General features: G+C 34.7%; 4 protein-coding genes across 8 annotated transcripts in view; all 4 read left to right on the plus strand.

The window, feature by feature from the left end:
* Positions 1–767: 767 nt before the first annotated feature.
* On the plus strand, positions 768–2,492 carry LOC114931882 (tRNA 2'-phosphotransferase 1). The gene is made up of 2 exons (XM_029304018.2): positions 768–1,002; positions 1,895–2,492. Exons 1-2 carry the CDS (start codon positions 991–993, stop codon positions 2,489–2,491), a joined length of 609 nt encoding a protein of 202 aa, XP_029159851.1. The 5' UTR covers positions 768–990; the 3' UTR covers position 2,492.
* Positions 2,493–2,617: 125 nt separating this feature from the next.
* On the plus strand, positions 2,618–5,854 carry LOC114931881 (speckle targeted PIP5K1A-regulated poly(A) polymerase-like). Its single transcript, XM_029304017.2, has 4 exons — positions 2,618–2,878; positions 3,308–3,411; positions 3,512–3,811; positions 3,980–5,854. The coding sequence occupies exons 1-4, from the start codon at positions 2,619–2,621 to the stop codon at positions 5,479–5,481; spliced, it is 2,166 nt and encodes a 721-aa protein (XP_029159850.1). The 5' UTR covers position 2,618; the 3' UTR covers positions 5,482–5,854.
* Positions 5,855–6,181: 327 nt separating this feature from the next.
* LOC114931956 (uncharacterized) lies at positions 6,182–12,172 on the plus strand. Of its 2 annotated transcripts, XM_029304116.2 has the most exons (8): positions 6,182–6,457; positions 6,862–6,893; positions 7,226–7,564; positions 7,960–8,592; positions 9,113–10,022; positions 10,207–10,261; positions 10,396–10,425; positions 10,638–12,172. In XM_029304116.2, exons 3-8 carry the CDS (start codon positions 7,260–7,262, stop codon positions 11,534–11,536), a joined length of 2,832 nt encoding a protein of 943 aa, XP_029159949.1. In that variant the 5' UTR covers positions 6,182–6,457; positions 6,862–6,893; positions 7,226–7,259; the 3' UTR covers positions 11,537–12,172. The 2 variants fall into 2 exon arrangements, with proteins under 2 accessions (XP_029159949.1, XP_029159947.1); XM_029304114.2 differs by lacking the exon at positions 6,862–6,893.
* Positions 12,173–15,046: 2,874 nt separating this feature from the next.
* The window catches only part of mnb (minibrain), a 118,022-nt gene continuing 113,026 nt past the window's right edge, over positions 15,047–20,042 (plus strand). For 3 of the 4 annotated variants that reach the window (XM_085483342.1, XM_085483356.1, XM_085483353.1), the window contains exon 1: positions 15,047–15,229. The gene's annotated coding sequence lies outside the window, so the exon portion shown is untranslated. Of the gene's footprint in view, positions 15,230–16,458; positions 16,724–20,042 lie in introns of those variants that run through there. The other variant, XM_085483348.1, reaches the window with a different exon arrangement.

Genomic DNA, 20,042 nt, shown 5'->3' on the forward strand with positions numbered 1-20,042 from the left:
ATTATTTATTGATAGAGCATTCCCAGATAGCACAGCTATTCGAAAAGAATTCATTTGTATGTCATCAATTTCGAGTCCCTTTTCAAATACATATAGAATTCATTTTACAAAATCGAATATTGCCAGATTCGATTCGATTCGATTCGAATTCGAATAATTCGCACATCTCTACTATTCATAAAGTCATATTTATGCATATTATAATACAGATATAATGATTATAATTCTGAGATTAATTGACTTTTCAAATATTGTTTTGTAAATTTAATATTTATTATTATTACTTGTTAAATTAAATAATCAAGCAACATATATATATGCCTTTGACATATATTAATATATAATAAGACATACCCAGATAGCCAGATAGTAATTATTATGATATTATTTTAATGTCAAAATGCATCATTTGCCATCAAAATGATGTCATAATAATTACTGTGGCTATTTGGGTATATAATAAATATATTAAATATATATTTTATTTTATAAAAAATATTATAATATAATATATATGTATAATATATTTTATAACAAACTATTATTAACAAAAATTAATAATTAATAATAATTGTCCAAATTGGAATTGTAAATCAGCCTAAAGCCCTAAAGATTGGGATTAGATTGAAATTTCACCAATCAGAACAAAGTTTACAAGCTTGAGATTGATAGTTTTCTTGATTCTGATTGGTTATATTTCAATTCAATCTTAATCCTAATCCATAGTCTGATACGGGCTTTAAGATATACATGTGAACTTGGAGCATCAAAGCTGTGTATGATTTGTTCCACGACGTAGCATATTAAACTCAAAAACGAATATTGCGTGATTGTTTTGTAATTAATTACTGCAGATTGCTAAGCATTCTACGAATTTTTCGCAACCTTTTAAATGAGTTGAAATATGCATATTTATGAATTGACATAAAACGCGAAAAAGAGTATGCATTGAATTAATGCGAGGTGAAGCTTACGAGCTGCGCTATTTTTATGTTTGGGAAGGTTAGTTCTATTTCATGTAATGTTTTAAAAAAGGCTATTTTTCTCACTGCTACATTTTATAATTTGTATCTATATTATAGGAGAGATAAAATTGTATATAAAAAAGTAGGTATATGTAATTTATCTGTTGGATGTATCTGTTTATGTAAACAGCACTTGTTGTTTTGATCTAAAGAAAAGAAGAGGCATATTTTTTTTTATTATTTTTTCATGTAAACAATCTTGGTATGTCTTTAGAAATATACTTTCTGGTTCTATTTTTGTTTAAAAGATATAAATATTCAACAGACATTTGTGGAATAGCAAAAAACCTTAGTATTGGTAAATATGCGAAGCATTTAATCTCTGAAAATTTTTTATTTTTTATCTGTAATATTTAATATCAATATAATTAAGGATCGGATATGATATCTAGAAGTAATAGTTTGTAATTATTTTAAATTGCTTGCAATTCAAAAGATTGTTCTATCTTAAGAAAATTTAGATACATCCAAGTCAAGAGAAATTAACATATTGAGTATTATATAATTATTTTATATTTAAATATTTTATATATTTAACATTAGATATATAATTTTTGTATATATATATATATATTTTTTTTTTAAGATTTTATCATCTCAAGTCAAGATTCAATCATACTCAAGTATTTTTATATTCTAATATATAAATCAATAGTATATACATATAAAACAATTATTACTAATATATTTCTTAATATAGTAGTAATAATATAAAATAGTAGTAATAATAGTATTTTTTATTATACAGTTTGTCAACTCCTATAAAACATATGAAAAATGATATTTCTCTGAATATTTTTAAGAGCCTGTTTAGTTTGCTTAAATATGTAATCATTGATTCTAACAGATGGTATTTATTTTATTTTCAGAATCAGAGTAAAAATGATATTGTTCTCAGCAAAAAGCTATCATATTTATTACGTCATGGAGCTATAAAGGAAGGTTTAAATATTAAACCAAATGGCTTTGTTGTAGTCGATGAGCTATTGACTAAATTGCACCACTATACCATTGATGATATCAAGAGAGTAGTAGAGAATAATACCAAACAGAGATATACTCTCAATACTATTAATGGTATTTTAGAGATCAAAGCGAATCAGGGTCATTCCATATCTCAGATTAATGAATTGACTTTGAAAGTACTTGACAATGCAGAATTTGATATAATTCATGGCACTTATTTCAAATGTTGGACAACGATAAAAACTGAAGGTTTATCGCGTATGAAAAGAAATCATATTCACTTTGCCAAAGGATTAAATTTTATTAACGGATTGCGTCAAAGTGCAGAACTTTTTATTTATATCAATTTTGAGAAGGCGAGGAGAGACGGTTTAATATTTCTTGAATCTGAAAATGATGTTATTCTCTGTGCTGGCAATTTAAAAGGATTTATTGAAACAAAATATTTCTCGAAAGTGATTACTAAATGCGGTCAAGCATTAAACTTTTATCGAGAATAATTTGTTGATCTCTTTATTTTTAACATAATTGTTAAGGCACGAATATTTTTTCTAAAAGGGAGTAAGAGAAAGAGACAAATCAATATAATATAATAAATCAACAATTGTACACATTGTGCATTTAATAATGAATTCTAAATCATCTGTTGAATCTGTTAACTGTGCAAATAATCAAGTTGCTACAAGTTCAAATCGTCCTGAAGCGAAATCACGGGAGCCTAAATCTCGGGAAGAAGATCAATATTATTTACCAGGAAAATCACTTTGCATTGCTCCTTTGCCTAAAACTATATCGCGAGAGGATTTAGCGAGATTCCTCCGCCAGTTTGGACCAATCAAAAGGGAACGTTATGGACGGAATTCCTTATGGATTGAGTATTTTGATAGGTAATTTATAATAAATATTTATGACAAAAAAATTGTACTTATTAATTAATTTTGTAGTGTGTGCATAATGATTAATATAGTTTTAAATATATTAAGAATGTATTATATTTTTTTTCCTAGAATTTTGGTAATGAAAATTTATTTTCTCTTTCTAGAGCCAATTTTTCCAACTTCTTGGTAAGTTTTACAGGTAGCATATTTTCGTTTCTTTTCAGATAAATTCTACAAAAAGAGACAAAGATATGCTACCTGTTGTGTGGGTAAAACTTACCAAGAGTTAGAACAATCGGCTTCTAATGTATTAATTTTCATTATGATATTTATATGCAAAATTGAGAAAAAAATGAAATTCAAAAAAATATATTTTAAGACACAAATGTATGAATCATTATATGTATATTTTCTTTATATTACTTTGTAACATTGCAGTGCACCTGTTAATGTTTTAATGAGCAAGTCAAATTGGTTTCCAAATGAAAAATTATGTCTGAAAAGAATTAAGAAAAATAGAGAAAACTCGAGTTTCAACACAGGTAAAGATATATTATAAATTTCTTTTAAAACAATACCATGTTTATTATTTCTATTTTTCTTACAAACATTATATAACAATATTATTTATATTGTTTTAAGGAAAGAAAGCTAATACACCAAATAAAACTCAGGAAGAAGAAGATCCGATAAGTTATGATCGTATAAAGGGCAATGTTGAAACTGAAGTGATATTTGATGGCCAATTAGCAGCGCTTTTAAATACAATACAGCTTACTGAATTCGAATTATTAACCCGATATGATGTCATTTGCACTCATTTGAATGAGATATTCAGATCAGTTTTTCCAGAATGTCAAACATATACATTTGGTTCGACAGTGGCTGGATTGAGTTTTAAAGAGAGTGATTTAGATATCTACATGTATGTTGGTCAAATTGGTAGGTGATATTATTTTACCATCACATTAAAATATATTATTTATATTATAATATATATATTAGAATATATTAATTAATATAATACACACATTAATATAATATATACTATATTAAATATATATCGCAATATCGTCATACATATTTAAATAATATTATGTTTTGTTCAAGGTTTACCACCGGCTTGTCAAAGACCGGATGTGTCACCGTTTATGCTAACGTTAACAATCTTCAAGAGAGTGAGGACAATTATGTACAGCATGAAATCTGTCTTTTCCAATATAATACCGATTCCTAAAGCAAAAACACCTATTATAAAGTTCCGTTACATACCGACTAACGTCTCCTGCGACATTTCCTTCAAGAATAGCTTAGGTATTTATAAAAGTAATTTCTTACGATATTGTGTATCGCGCGATTTTCGATTACGACCATTAATGCTGCTCATCAAGTATTGGGCGAGGCATTTCGGGATTTCCGGTGTCGGAAAGATATCTAGTTATGGATTAGTGTGTCTGATTATCTTTTACCTTCAGCAAGAATCGGTCGGTCTTCTTCCGCCTTTATTACACCTTCAAAGAGCTTGCGTACCGCAAATTATAAACAGATGGCAAGTGAATTTTAACGAAAATACCGTATTACCACCTATTAGCAATAACAGTAGTATCGCAGAGCTGTTTCACAATTTCTTCTTCTTCTACGCCACGTTTCAATTCAATTCTTGCGTGATATGTCTGCTGGATGGGAAAACATATTCGACGGCAGAGTTTGTACAGGTAGACAAGTTGCCCGATTACATGGATAGATATAAGAGTTGCGTTATGGAGAATAGTGCCAAGAAATTAGATGTTAACAAACCGTTATGCCTTCAAGATCCGATTGAACTTAATCAGAACACAGCTGCGATCACATCGGACCGCGCATTAATAGCGTTTCAACATTGTTGCGTGTTTACTGCCGATATCTGTGCAGCCGCTAGAGTAAATGATTACGAGAATGTATTGAAAACGTTATTTAGTACGGTACCACCTCAATTGATACCAACGAAGAAGAGGAAATCGAAGTTTAAGAGTACGATACGAGCAGGTCGTTTCCTTCTTGCTGGATTACCAGAGGATTTTGAGACACGTACGGACATCCCTGACAAGGAACAGTATAAGAAGGATAATTGGTACTTTATGATTTTTAATCTAATAAGAGATGTCTTCGAGATGATTTTTAAATTAGAAGTCGAGATACTCCTCGATTCGGAAACAAAGCAGCAAAAAGTTGAAGCATTATCTGACGTACATATTAGGAATAATCAGAAAATAATGTTCCATTGTACTGGTAATAAATGTGTATGGTACAACAGAAAGAAAAATAATAGAACTCTGTTGGATGTTCAATTGAGTCTTCTGGAGAAAGAGGCCATCATGTCGGATAAGGTGCTGGAACAGTTAAACGATGCGGCGAGGAACATCAAGTTAAATTTTATATGTACATTAGAAAAAGCGGATAATCCTGTGGCTGTAATTATAATACTAAATGACGAGGACAGTCAGAATCATGTCTTTCGACAATTCGAGTGCTTCGTAAACAGTTGGATACCAAAAATAATAGAGAAAACGTTGCTACATATGTTACAATTCAAAAAGACTTACGGCGAATTGCTGTACCACAAGAAACCGTGATGGTCCTGCGCATATATGTGTAAAAATTACATATGCCTTTTATATGCACATATGGACCAAAAATTAACAGTACTTTATATTGTAATTAACAGTACTTGATCATTGTAATTTTTCTTTTTTTATTGTTATATATCATTATGAAAAGTTATTAATTTAATTACAATATATTTTCCAGATTCAGAAAATGTATATTAATTTAAAGAGTGTGACTTAACAGATAGGTATAAAGATACAAATTATATATAAGAGGACTAAATTTTCTTTTTCGGCAATTCAGACTTTTTATGCATCATTGTTATTTGAATATATGTATGATTTATATAAATCCATACATAATATTTGCAAGCTATGATTCTTATAGTATAAACGAATTATTAAATAAATACGATTTTTTACAAGTACATCTTAACTTTCTTATTTTTAAAGAACCGAGTGCAGACTAGTGTATACTTAAAGTTTTCTAATTTATTTCTATTCTCAAAGTATATTAAAATTTTAACATATAATCATACATTAATTAAAATTTAATTTTTTTAAATATTTATTAAAATTTAATTTTAATTAATATAAATATATATTTATTTAAATAAATATATATTTCAATTAAAAATATATATATATATATATATATATATGTGTGTGTGTATATATATATATATATATATATATTTATATTTATATGAGTGTATTATTTTAGTTTGATGTAAAATTTAATTAACAACAGTCAATAAAAAAATGTAGTACAGAAATATTTTTTTTTGCTTTTGTTAATAAATGTATAAGGAACAAAAAATAATAGCGATATAAAATTGTAAAAATATACACGATGGCGAATAAAATCTCGCATACGATCATATAATAAAATGTTGGAAAAGTTAGGTTAGGTTAGACGAACAATATGGTGGATTTGAGAGAATGAGAGGTCTTTTTCGTCAAAACTAAGGCGCATTTTTTATTAAGGATATTGTTTTTTCGGGTAAGTTGTCCGAAATTCGCAATTACATCGAGACGAGTCCACGTGTTTATTTATGCATCTGTCATTTTACTGTTAACACGTGCAATTTTCGATTTTGTGAAAGCTGCTGCACCAGAGTATTGCAATTCCTTCTTGCAACTTTTTTTTTTACAACGAAATATATATGTATCGAAGACTCGAAGATCGAAAAAAAATTTAATTAAAAAGTTGGATTAAAGTGGCTTTCTTATTTTAGTAGCAGAAGCAAGATGTTTTTGTTTCATTTCTCAATATTTACATTTAATATTTTACATATTTTGAATTATTGCATCTATCAGTTATTTATAATTGCTTTGAAATTTGACAAACATTTATATGCTAGGAAATTTAGAATGAAAAATATTTCTAAATGTTCAAAATTGCAGAGTTACATTGAATCTCGATGAGCATGTTGAAGGTAAAATTATTTTATTGTATTACAGACATACTCAGGTATGGCTAAGGAATACGATACTATATATAATAAGCATTCTCTAATCATATATTTGAAATAACGCTGCCAATTGTAAACTATTTATTATGTCACATTTTCTATAAAAACTTGTAACGATACAAGTGGAGTAGTTAAATTTTATGTAAATTTTAAAAGTTTATACATATGTATGTATTTTAAAAGTTTTATACATATATATGTATAATATATATATATATATATATAATTGAATACATATGTATATATATTTAAAATATTATAATTGAAAAAATTCTATATTTTCTTGATTACTTCAGACTATTGAAGTAATCACACGAGTTGGTGAGCAACATGAATAATACAAATGGTAATGAAGATGAGAATCAAATGGAAGTAAAGCACAGTGAAAGCAAGATATATGTGAAGCATGAGATACTAAAGAATACCCCGTTCAAAAATACCAATGATGATGTGCAACGTGCAATTGAGGGCCTCAGGGAGATACCGGATGAAGAATTACAAGAGTTTCTTGATGACGAAGACTTTATGCAAGGATTGGATGTCGTTGATGCATGGGAAGGAGATGAAGAGAGAAATCGCGAGAACGAGCAAGACAAGACAAATGCTGCGGAACGAAAAGAGAGAAGATCCTCTAGGTAGTGTTATTAGTGTAAATGGTTTTTATAATTACTTAAATTATATTGTTATACATATATATATATATATATATTTTATATATATTTTATATATAATATGTATAAAATATATATATATATATATATATACATATATATATTGTATGTTTTTATATGCAAGTCCAGTTGTTACGAGAGAATTATAACTGACTGATTTTTACTGATTTGAATTAGTTTTATAAATTTATATTATAGAAATGTATTACATCTTACTTTAACAGCTTAATTATAAGTTACAAAACCATATTATCAGACAATTTGTACATTTTCATGCATATTGCTGCGCATCTATCATATTTAATAAGAAAAACTTATGCTTCTTTGATAAACGAATGATATGGCTAGAGTAATTATAGGGAACGTCATCGTCCGGAGCCTAAAGGATCCTACAGTCGTGGGAAGCCGAAGAAAGAAGAGAAGAAACGTGAAGAGAGTCGTCGCGACCCTTTGAAAAGCACGAAGGACATCGAACGGGACAAGATGCGAACGAAGAGGGACAACGAAAGCAAACTGCTAGCCGAAAAGGAGAAGGCGATCAAGCATCTGCTCGATTCGGACAACGTGGTCCCACCTGGCACGGAAGCCGAAGCCATTCAGAGCATCACCGAGGAGCAGAATAGGGAACGAGCCCAGCGCGAAGCGCAACGCAGTCGAGAGCATCGCAGGAGCAAGTCGTTCGAGCGTTATGACAGACCGAGTCCGGCACGACGCAGAACACCCGACAGACTTCGGTCGAGTCCCCATCGACGAAGAAGTCCTTACGTGACTCCGGAGCATCGTAGGAGTCCGTTCAAGATCAGCGCGGAGAGGCACAGAAGTCCTCCCCGATACAGTCCGAGCAGACGAAAGAATTCACCGCGCTATTTTCCCGACCGAAGAAGTCCCGTCATGTTAAGTCCGGATCGTCGAAGGAGTCCTAGACGCTCCAGCGTGGAGAGAAGGTGGAGCACTGAACGATCGCGAAGAAGACGCGGCGAGTGGATAGAACGGTGAGGAAAAGCATTTTTAATTTTTGTTAAAACCAATTTTGTGATCGCTGAACTCTTTCTGATTCCAGAAAGAGGCTTAGAAAAATTTACTAATCATTTAAAAAGAATTGTCTTTTCTCTTTATATACTGTGTTTCCAAATGTGTGTGTGTGTGTGTATGTGCGTGTGTATTATAAAAATTATTTTGTGCAAATTATTTTGTACAAATATGTTCCACTAATATTTATGTACTAGTTTTAATTTTTATGCATTTTGCATTAAAAATTCTATATTCTTATTGTAATGTATATATATATAATTATATATAAATTATTATTATATTATAAAATATATATATTTATATATATATATATATATATATATATATATATATTTATATTTATATTTAAATATAGATTTATATATAAATATATATTTAAGTATTTATACTTATATACAGATAGCTATTGAAAATGTAATAGAGATAGTAATTAGTGATTGTTTTAACACATCGCAACTGTAACTGCTTTAAATTGTTAAGCCGGAGAAGTCGATCTCGCGATCGGAGGAGCCGCAGCACGGAACGTCCGAGAAGACGCTCGAGCCGGTCGCCAGTGAGTCGACGATACAGTCGGCGAAGTCGCACGCGTTCGCGCAGCAGATCGGTGGAGAAGCGCGCGAGGAAGCGCTCGCCCTTCATCAACGAGCTGGCGCGGCAGCTCAGGAACGAAGCGATGAAGCCCGGCGTCAACAGCGGTGGATACGCGCCGCCCGCGACAATGGAAGAGATCGCGCCGCTCCTGAATCCACCAGCTGCCTACCAACCGGAAGCGGAACCTCGACCGCCGCCGCCGCCGTCGCAGCCGCCGCCGCCGCCGCCGCCGCCGCCACCTCCACCATCCGTACCATCTTCGACGTACCTGCATCAACCGGGACTTCTCCCGCCGCCGCCGTCGTCCATGCTACCTATGCCAAGCGGACCGCCGTTCATGAACTTCGAGCCGATGCCGCCGATGAATTTCGATCCCATGCTGCCGCACAATTTGCCACCGGTCGAATATTCCTCCGGGCCGGTCATGTACAACCAGCCGAACGTCATCCCGTCTCCTATCCAGACCCCAGTCATCCCGCCATCGCCGATCTGTCCTCCGGGTTTGCTCCCCACACCGGTACCCTCGCCGCAACCTGTTCCAGCACCGGTGATGGATCACACCCAGATATCCTACAGTCAGTCGCGTCCGATGTCCTCTTCCGTTCGACGATCGCCGCCTCGTCAGTTCGAATCCACGAGCAAACCTTCGAATCATCCCGCAACCGCGTCATCCTCCTCCACTTCGGCGCAGAATTATACGGAATCGTCGCGTGGCTCGGCGACGACGTACTCCGAATTTCGTCCTCCGCGCGAGGAACGAATGAAAACGCCCGAACCGCCGGTCATCTCCAAACCAAAAGTAATTTCCATACGTATAATCGTGGTGAAATATTTCGATTTTGATTTCAATTCGACGAGAAGCGTCTTATCGCTACGTCGAGAAACATTGATATTCATTTATTTGATTTATACAGCGTTACACTTACTTCAATTATATGGATACGGAAAATAGATTAATATTGTTTTATGACTTGATTTTACAGCAATTTGAAAAAACCAGCTTATCCAGTCTGCTGGAAGCGTCTGTTTCAGCCAAAGGTGCGATTGTCTTTACTTGCTATGCATTTAATTGTAAAGATTCCTAGAAATACTTTGTATATACTTTTCATAATCGATTACGTGTAGATTCTACTTGTTAAATAACGATTAATTCTTTTTTTCACGTGCTCTAGATCCATCTAATATACCGGTGCTATACCCAGGTAAGAAACATTTTTTACTTAAGTGTCTTATAATCGTGTACGTGACGAAAGTTGCGCGGTATGTCTAACGTAATCGAAGTGTGTGCCCCATTCTATGATTTTGCAAACGATGTGCGCGAAGATTTGCAAGAAGCATGAAACTTACAGCGTTTATCTTTACACATAATTCGGACGTTGATTCTACGTGAGTTTGTTTTCTTTTTCATCAATAGGATTCAAGCCTGAAATAATGCGGCACTGCGAACAAGCGCTGTGCCAGCTGCCATTTGAGGATCCACGTTTGAAGATGAAGGGCAGATTCTTCTACGATCGCACAGAGGAAGACCCGCATGCGAAGAACGAGACCGAGGATCACACGTCGAACTCGATACTTCTTCAGAAAGGCAAGACCAAGATATTCTGGGAGGAGAGCAGCAACGTGGAGCAGCAGACACCGATCCCGAAGACGACGACTCAGACGCATCAGAAGATCTGTCAAACGGACGAGGTGGAACTGGAAACGAAGGCCGTGCAGGCGTCCGTCGTTATGGTTGACTTCGAGTCGCAGGTCTGTTCGGAAGATTTTCAGCCCCCGAGGGAGGAGAGGCGACCCATCATGGATCGTCTTGATTGGAACGTACGGGAGACGTACGATTATTCTCCCAGGTTTCGCGAAGTCGAGGATCTCAGATTGAGTCTGAATAACTCGTCGCAGAGACGCTCCTGGAACAGGCAGCCGTCTCCCTCCAGAAGATCCGAGCACGAGCACGAGCATCATGCCGATCTCATGGACCATGGATCTAGAAGCGTGAGATTAGAATCACCTCCTGTTAGGAGTAGAGATGATTTTAGTGCCGCTCACAGTGCGCGCGATCATTATGGCAGTCATAGATATTCACCGGATTATCACAGGCGTTCTATGGAGCGCGACGATTTCCACGACAGAAGGAGCAATCACAGTCGTGGGGAGAGCCCGATGGAATTGGAAGAGTCCGACGATGAGTTGGAGGATGGCCACACATTTCAAAGAGAACACGATTGGCACGGAAGAGTCTTGAGAGGCAAAAGTCACGCTGTGAGAGGAAAGCATCCGGGTGGAAAACCGTATCGAAACTTTCGGGGCAAGTTTTAAGACTATTCATTACACTGTAGCAGTGATGTATAAACAGCTTCGATGACTTATGTTAACAATATGCATATATATATATATATTGAAAGCTGCGAGGCATAATATTACGTAAATCTGTTCTGTGATGCTATATTCATGGAACTTATTTGATATAAAAAAAGTAAAGGAAGATCAATGTTTAAGCATGAATTCAGAGTAGAATGTTCAAAAGAGAACTGTAAAAATATATGCTCAAATATTTCTGTGTAAGTGTATTTAACCGTCAAAGGATTGTGGAAAACTAATGGAGAACAGTGTTTGGAAAAAAACATTACATGGTCATCTTTTTTTTACGTTACAAACATTGTTACAATTAGAATAATATTACATCTTGTACAATATTAATCTCTCTCGCAACACATGTACCATAATATTATAATATCCTATATTGCGCAGTGATAAATACTGTTCGATTATTGTCATTTTTATTGTATATTTATATGTGCAAAACTGGCGATAATACAATAATTTAATTAAGAGATTACATATATTCAATAGAATAATACAACACTTATAAACACATACACAGGAAACATGACATATGCCAATGTAAAGAAGAGTGACAATAGAAATAATAAAGATTATGAATGTGTTGTGAAATTTGCGAATAAGTGTCACCAATTTTTTTTTTTTTTAATGAAAATCTTATTATAGAATTATTGTTTTTTTAAATCATAAACCATTAGCATTAAAAATTGGATTGATCTGTTCTCTTTAGAAGTGTTTTAAATAATGCAAATTTATTTTTAAATTGAACTTTATTAATTGTAAGACTATTATTATGAACTAATTTGATATATATGTTGCACGAGTACTATACTGTCCAAGTATTACATCATGTTGTGCAGTTTGTACAATTTTGTTCGAAACTATTATCTAACAAATTATTCATGATTTTTTCATTTTTTATGAATTTAATATTCATATACTGGATATATTTTTTGTTATATGCATTATATATTATTTTCTTAAAAGGAAAACATTTTATTAAGTGCCATCATTATATTTACTTGTCATACGTTGTGCACTTGTTAATAATTTGATTATTTAATAGCGCACATATTTTTTATTGTATTGTTTTTACTTTACAATAAATAACTAATATTGAGATATAGAATTATTTCCATAACTGCATAAATTCTATTTAATTTGATAAAATCTATTGATTAAATGAGTAAAATATTAATAACTATTATATTTTCACTCTGATATTTTATATTTGTAAATGTTTTTTTTTTTTTTTTACAAAAATGTGTGCACGCATAAAGTTTTTTAATTTAATAACTGATTTTAATGATTAATGATTAATTATTTCACAGGTGAGAGGCTCTATATCTACTTCTTCCCTTATTTTTATAATTATATGTGCCTTTAAGACTTTAAAGAAGTTAATTATTAAGAGCTAGCAGTCATTTATTTTTAAAAGATAATCATATATATTTTATATATATATAATATATAATTACGGATTTGTAATTTTTTCCGTTAATTTACATGTATCTATAAATATATATATGTATATCAGTTTAATTATATTTTTATATAACATGTAGCTTACATATATATTTTATTCATTTATATTTATATTTATGTTTATATACTTATTATGATGTATTTATATATTCATTAAATATATATGAATTATATATATATACCTGCCGATTATCTAAATATAGTGAAATGCGCAAACGGAAATGCATAGATTAGTATAATATTATTATTATAGTCTGTATATTTGTATATCATATATATATATATATATATATATATATATATATATGTGTGTGTGTGTGTGTATGTATAAAATAAAAACCATTTTCACAATTCAATGATTATTTAATTGTGCGTATCTTGAAAGAAATAACTTCTTACTTTTATATATAGCATATAATATATAATAATCCTTAATGCAAATCGCAAAATTAATTGCACTTAAATTTTAAAAAATTTTTAGACACGCAATCGTTAATTAATTATTCCAGTGAGCAATTTTTGTTGTAATTTATTAACGCGCTTTCTATGAACTATATCCTTATCGATTAAAGATTTTACTTGCAAATAATTCTTTTGTGTCAATCTTGCTTCAAAATGTAATTTTTATATTTTATTTTATTATTTTTTTATTATTAAAATTTGCTTAATGATTTCAGGAGATCTTGGGAAGATATATATGTATATCAGAAGAAAATTCAAGAATTTTTAAGATGTAATCTCTAATATTACATATCGAATCCATGCTGATTTTTTAATATACATATAATCAAAGGTTTATTTCTCGTAAAATTCACTTTTATGTGAATAACTAATTTTATTCGCAATATATTATTTACATAAATTAAATATCCCTCCATTATCGCATTAAATACCTATATATAAATCCGCGAATAGGAAGCCAATACAATTATTAATCGATATTTGTCTATAGAATATATAACAAAAAAAAAAAAAAAAAAAAGAAACGTCAAAATTTTATAATTCATCACTACGTCTACAATTACGAGAAATTCAAAAATCCGACATCTCGATAGACACGTTCGATAGATCGTGACGACAACAAGGCTCGAAAATTCTCCGGACATATCGATTCGAGATCCCCTCCTAGTCCCGTCGTCGCGTACGGGGCGACGCGCCGGCCGAATCCGTCCCTGCGCGGCGCGTGGCGCGCACGCGCGGCGCTTCGGCGCCATCTCGCGGGAGTCGCGCGCACTCGCTGTTGTCAAGCGGCGCGATATCGCGTTGGCAGACCTGCGGGCGGCGAAGCCGCGCGACGACGGCGCCGATACACACTCGCGAATATACACGGAAGGCCGTGCCGGATAGATATATATATATACACGGAGGACAGGATCGCTCCCTCTCTCTCTCTCTCTTTCTCTCTCCATCCGTCCGCTATACAGAAGGGACGGTGGCGCGCCCTGGTGCGCCGCCTCGCGGGCGATTCCCGAAACATTCGGCATGGATCCAGCTCCATGTTCGCCCGTGAAAGCGATGCGGTGTCACCGCGGTTAGGACGTTCCACGATTCTCGTGTGTGCTGCGAGAACGTCGCGCGTTACGCCTCGTCCGAGGGAGATCGTCCGGCTCCCAATCGCGATCGTCGCTCATTCGCGCGCGTCCGGGAAACAGTGGTGCGTCGAACGACCTCGTCTCGTGTGTCTCAGTGTGGCGTGGCGGCACAGCAACAGCAGCAGCGGTAGTGGTATTCCTATCATCATCATCATCATCATCATCACCACCACCACCACCATCATCAACATCATCATCATCATCATCATCACCACCATCAACGTCGTCGTCATCGTCAACAACAGCGGAGGCGCCAACGACCTCGACTCGGCCGAGCTTCCCCGGGGAGGAGGATCTCCCGGGGGCTCCCGATCGCGACGCGAGCTGGCGAGAAGGAGCAGCGCTCGTCGGCGGTGCGTGTCGGCGGTGTCGGTGGCGGCGACGGCTGCGAGGACGAGGTGAATGCACGGCGGCCGCGGTGTGTGTGTGTGCCAGTGGTGTGCGCGCTCGTCGCCCGTGGAAAAACCCGCCAAAAACCCGCGGCCGCGAACAACCACCGCCACCAGCAGCAGCACCGTCAGGAACCTAACCCGTGGGACGGAGATCAACAGCGACGTGGAGCAGCGTCGTCGTCGTCTTCCGCGAGAATCCTGTGAGTAAAACGAAAACAATAACAATTATTACGTCAGGGGCACCAGCTGGTGCCCTCTCCCTTCCATTCGACTCGGGGACGATTTTATTTCGTCGAAGCCGGCCGCTGGAGAAAATGTATAGTGGTGGGGAGTGAGAGAGAGAGAGAGAGAGGAACGTCGGCGGCAGCGACTCGGTGACAGCCGATGGCGACGACAGCGGCGTCGGCGGCTTCTGTTATTATTTTGCCGCGGTGCTTTTGACCCTTCGTACCCACCGGGCGAGTTCATTGCGACGCTGTCGCGGGGGGTGTCAGCCGGTAGCTGTCTCTGTCTCTCTCTCTTTTGCACCATCTTCGCGTATATCCTCCGTCGCCTCATTCTGCTTTCGCCCGTCTCCTCCCTCCGTCCGGCGGCAGCGCCGGCGTCGACGACGACGGGCGCCTCGTGATCGTCCTTGAAGGACGGGGGTCCGCGGGCCCCCTCGATTTTCCTCGGCGCGTGCGAATAGGGCGGGGTGTCGCGTGGAAAAGTCGAGAAATTTTCGCGGGATGACAGCTGTCAAAACCGAGCGTTTTTGGCGCGAAAGCTGCCCCATTCGCGAAGATTGCTCGAGATTTTATTTGCAATTGTCCACGTGTCATCCCCGGGTTTCGTCATCGATCATTAGTATCATCATCATCATCATCATCATCATCATCATCATCATCATCATCATCATCATTATTATCATTGCCGATCGTTTTTCTCGCGAGAAAAAGGGAGGTTAATTTCGCGCGTTTAACAATTTTTTTTGGTTTTTTTTTTTTGTTGAAAAATTGCCAACTTCATAGAGGTGCCAACGTCGCGTCGTTCGCGCGCAAAGTGACAGCTCGGCGCCGTCAGGTGATCCCCCCCCTCCCTCTCTCCGGCTTCTTCTTTCACGCACGTCCGCAATCTCGGAGCGTATATATTAAATCTGTGAAACGTGGTGACATAAAAGAGAAACATTTATATTTATAATTATCTATTTCGAGTTTTTTTCTTCTTCTCTCTTCTATCCTCAATATGTTTTTCGGGGCAAAAGGTCGAGAGAGAAAGATACATCGAGAAGGTACGCAACGTCAAAAAAAAAAAAAAAAAAAAAAAGATAATTTTCAAACTGAATTTAATTTTTCCAAAATTAAATTAAATTTAATAATAATTTTCCTTCGCTCTCTCCGCCAAGAGGTTTTTATTTGAAGGTTAGTTTCAACCACGCTCGCGTCGCGTCAGTCGAGATCGAACGGTCGGAAGTTAGCCGCGTGTCGAGTCGCGTCGCGCGTTGTTTACGTGTGCGCCGTGTCGTGTCGTGTCGTTTCGTGAACGTGAACGTGAACCCGCGCGCGTTTTATGTCGCTCCTTTCCGCGGAAATAATTGCTCCGAAATGTGCCCGGAGACACCGCGAGAAATAGTGCAGTGCGTTTTCGTGCGAAGCCCGCGGCCCGTTCCGCGAATCTTTCCACGCTGTCGGACCTAACCTCAAAAGCTCTCGGCTGTAAGTATTTTAGCGACTAGTTCTCTGTTGCCGCCGAACAGCTGTTTAAGCGGCGCCGCCTGATCGGGGAGAACTCCGAGTTCTCTTTTTCTTTTTTTTTTTTTTTCGTCGACTTTGCTCTCTTTTTTTTTCTGCCAAAGTAACGCATATCCTCATTCTCGATTAGTCTTCCTGTGGTATAACGCAATATTAATATAATATTTATATATTATTAATATATTGCACACATTTAATTTTAATTATTATTATATTATATGTTTATATTATATTATATATTCTATGATATATATACATTATATTATATATAATATTATACATTTTATAATATATTTTATTATATATATTATATAATAATTTTAATTATTATTATATTATATGTTTATATTATATTATATATTCTATGATATATATACATTATATTATATATAATATTATACAATTTATAATATATTTTATTATATATATTATATAATAATTTTATATATTTTATAATATAATATTTTATACGTTTCTATCTTTTGAGATTGAAAAAAATTGATTTAAATGGAATTAATGTCGGGGAAGTTTGATTGTTAATTTTTAATCGAATCACACTCATTTCTTTCTCTCTCTCGCTGAATATATTTCTTCCAGTCTTTGTAATGGGCGTTATTGTGTATTGTGTTTACTTGATCCTTCGACTAGGATCGTTGTATTCGAATGTATGCCGATAAACACGACCGTGATTGCGTCTCATTGTAAAAGAAGTGAGAAAGTGACGAAACGAATTGAAACGTTCACGTTTGCAACGTAATCATTTCATCTGTCGCAACAGTTTATTGACACCGAGTCGCAATAGAATCACAAATAGCATATCATATCACCTGATGATGCACTAAATATACATGTATATATATTCATGCATCCCATTCGAATCGATATATTTTAATTTTAATTGAAATTATTGCTTTTCGTATCTTGCTCTCTCGCAATATTTTTTGGGCGGGAAAAATGGAAAAAAATCCGAAAGGTCGAACCGATCGATACGCCACGGAAATAAATCCTCGATAAGTCTTCGATCGCAAATTTAACGGGGCAAATCTAACCAGGAGTTATAATATTGTTCGTCCTTGCGTCAGCGAACGCGTGTTTCGTTTTATCGCGCAATCGCGTTATTAAACTGCGAGTGCTAGGTTTACTGCCGTCGCAATTACAATCGTATAAGGAGGTTTCGAGAAACGAAACGTGAAAATGAACGGGCGTGCACATTATTAGGGTTCGTTAACGCCACGGCACTTCCGGGATCTAAGGTCGTTAGACCTCCTCTCCTCGTTTTCTAGATGTATATTCATGCTGTACACTGTAAAAAAATTGTTAACTTGACTAAACTTTCGAACTAAATATTATTTTGTTAATTGAACATAGAAAAATATTTTAATTAAATATGACATTAAATCTAACAAAATGTATATTTGACTTAAATACTAATATATGTTCAATTAACGAAATAGTGATTTAGTTGAAAGGTTTAGTCAAGTTAACACATTTTTTTTACAGTGTACAGTCTCATGTGATTCTTAGTAGAATAATGTGGAACTTACATATTTATCGATCGATCTCATATCGTATATATATATTGTCGATTTATCTTATTCACGTATCGGACACTTGGAGATACCAAACTATATTAAAATTTCCGAAACATGACGCATAGATTTCTAAAGGGCATAAAATTCGACAGAGAACAAAAGTATACCTTATTGCTCCAATATATATCGAAAGTTTGTTGAGATACTAACGAACCTTTAATGTGTACAAGGAAAAAACAAGACGTTATATGTACCTGATAAAGAACGATAAGATATAAAAACGAAAGTAAGGAATATCTCTACGATGAAGATATATAATAAGTATATATATATATAATTTCGAAATGTTATACATATATATAATTATTTTCAATATTGTTTCTCTCTTCGGAAATTTTGACAACTCTCTCGTTGAGAGATGCGATAAATCGAATTGATTTAGCGACAAATATGGGCGATATTTTTTTTAATGCCGGATATATCGCGAACGCGTAACTTGTCGAATTTTTTTTTTTTTCGTCGCTGCAAAAATCCTACAGGTGGTAGGTATAACACTATGACGTAGGAAAAGTACCGCGTAAATAAGGCCGCGCCATTGCGTCGCGCGTTTCGCATTATCGCGCAATCATGTTATTGCGTGCGTGTCGTCCGAAAAAGTAATAAACCGAGGACGGGCGGGAAAAACCGATGAAGGGAAATAAGAGAGTCGGAGCGCGAACCTTGATATCTTGAAGTGGACGGGACTTCTTTTCCCGAAAATTGATATAGACCGATTCCGAGAAGAGATACAGTAAAGAGACACATTTATCTGAATACCAACATTTTATCTAGAAGTGTGTATATCGATGTGCGTTTCGTAACTTTTTTTTCCTTTGAAGCTGAAGCTTCAAGAAGTTAAAGGAGACGAATGGATGATTTGCGAAATTACGAGTGCACAAGTTTTTCTCATTTCGTATTTAATTACTCTATGTAATATGCAAATGATAATTGTTTTTCACATGTTGTAGGCTTTTAACGTACGATGATCTCTATGTAATTTCTCTAATCGATCATTTTTCTACATATATTAAATTTCTATTAATTATTAATTCTTTATATAATTTTTTATTCTTTATCTTAATTTTTGATTTTTTATTTTCGATTTTCATTATATCTTATTTTTACTTTTAATATTTTTTCATTAAATCTTTATATTAAATCTTTTATATTCTCGATTTTTATTATATTTTATTTGTATATTTATATTTTTTAATTAAATCTTTATATTTTAATTTAATCTTTCATTCTTTATTTTTATTATATCTTATTTTTACTCTGTTTTTTAATTAAATCTTTATATATTAATTTAACCTTTAATTCTCTATATATTAACGATTATTTTATAATTGATAATTATGACGAAAACATGGAGCAATTACGTAATTCTCTTAATCACTAATTGTCGAGATTTCTGCCTCCCATTTGCCGTCACATTTATATTGTTACATAAAAACGCGCAAATATTCCATCTCTTTCCACGATTGCGTTTTCGAGCATCAATCTTCTCGATTCACGCGTACGTGCGTGGCTTTGCGAAGTGAGCCCCCTAATTTTGACGCGACGATGTTATTATCAGTTTGATATTAAATTACGTGCCTCGAATCGATAAATCTCGCGTCGCGCGCGAGAAACAACGATACAATTCGCGGTTGCGATTACATCTCGCGGATGCGACGAGAGGAAATTTCGTAAATTTCGCTGTGCCGATTCTT

The sequence above is a fragment of the Nylanderia fulva genome, unplaced genomic scaffold (genome assembly GCF_048542155.1).
Source record: "Nylanderia fulva isolate GAGA-0341 unplaced genomic scaffold, ASM4854215v1 Scaffold10, whole genome shotgun sequence".
In the NCBI taxonomy this organism is placed as follows: Eukaryota; Metazoa; Arthropoda; class Insecta; order Hymenoptera; family Formicidae; genus Nylanderia; species Nylanderia fulva.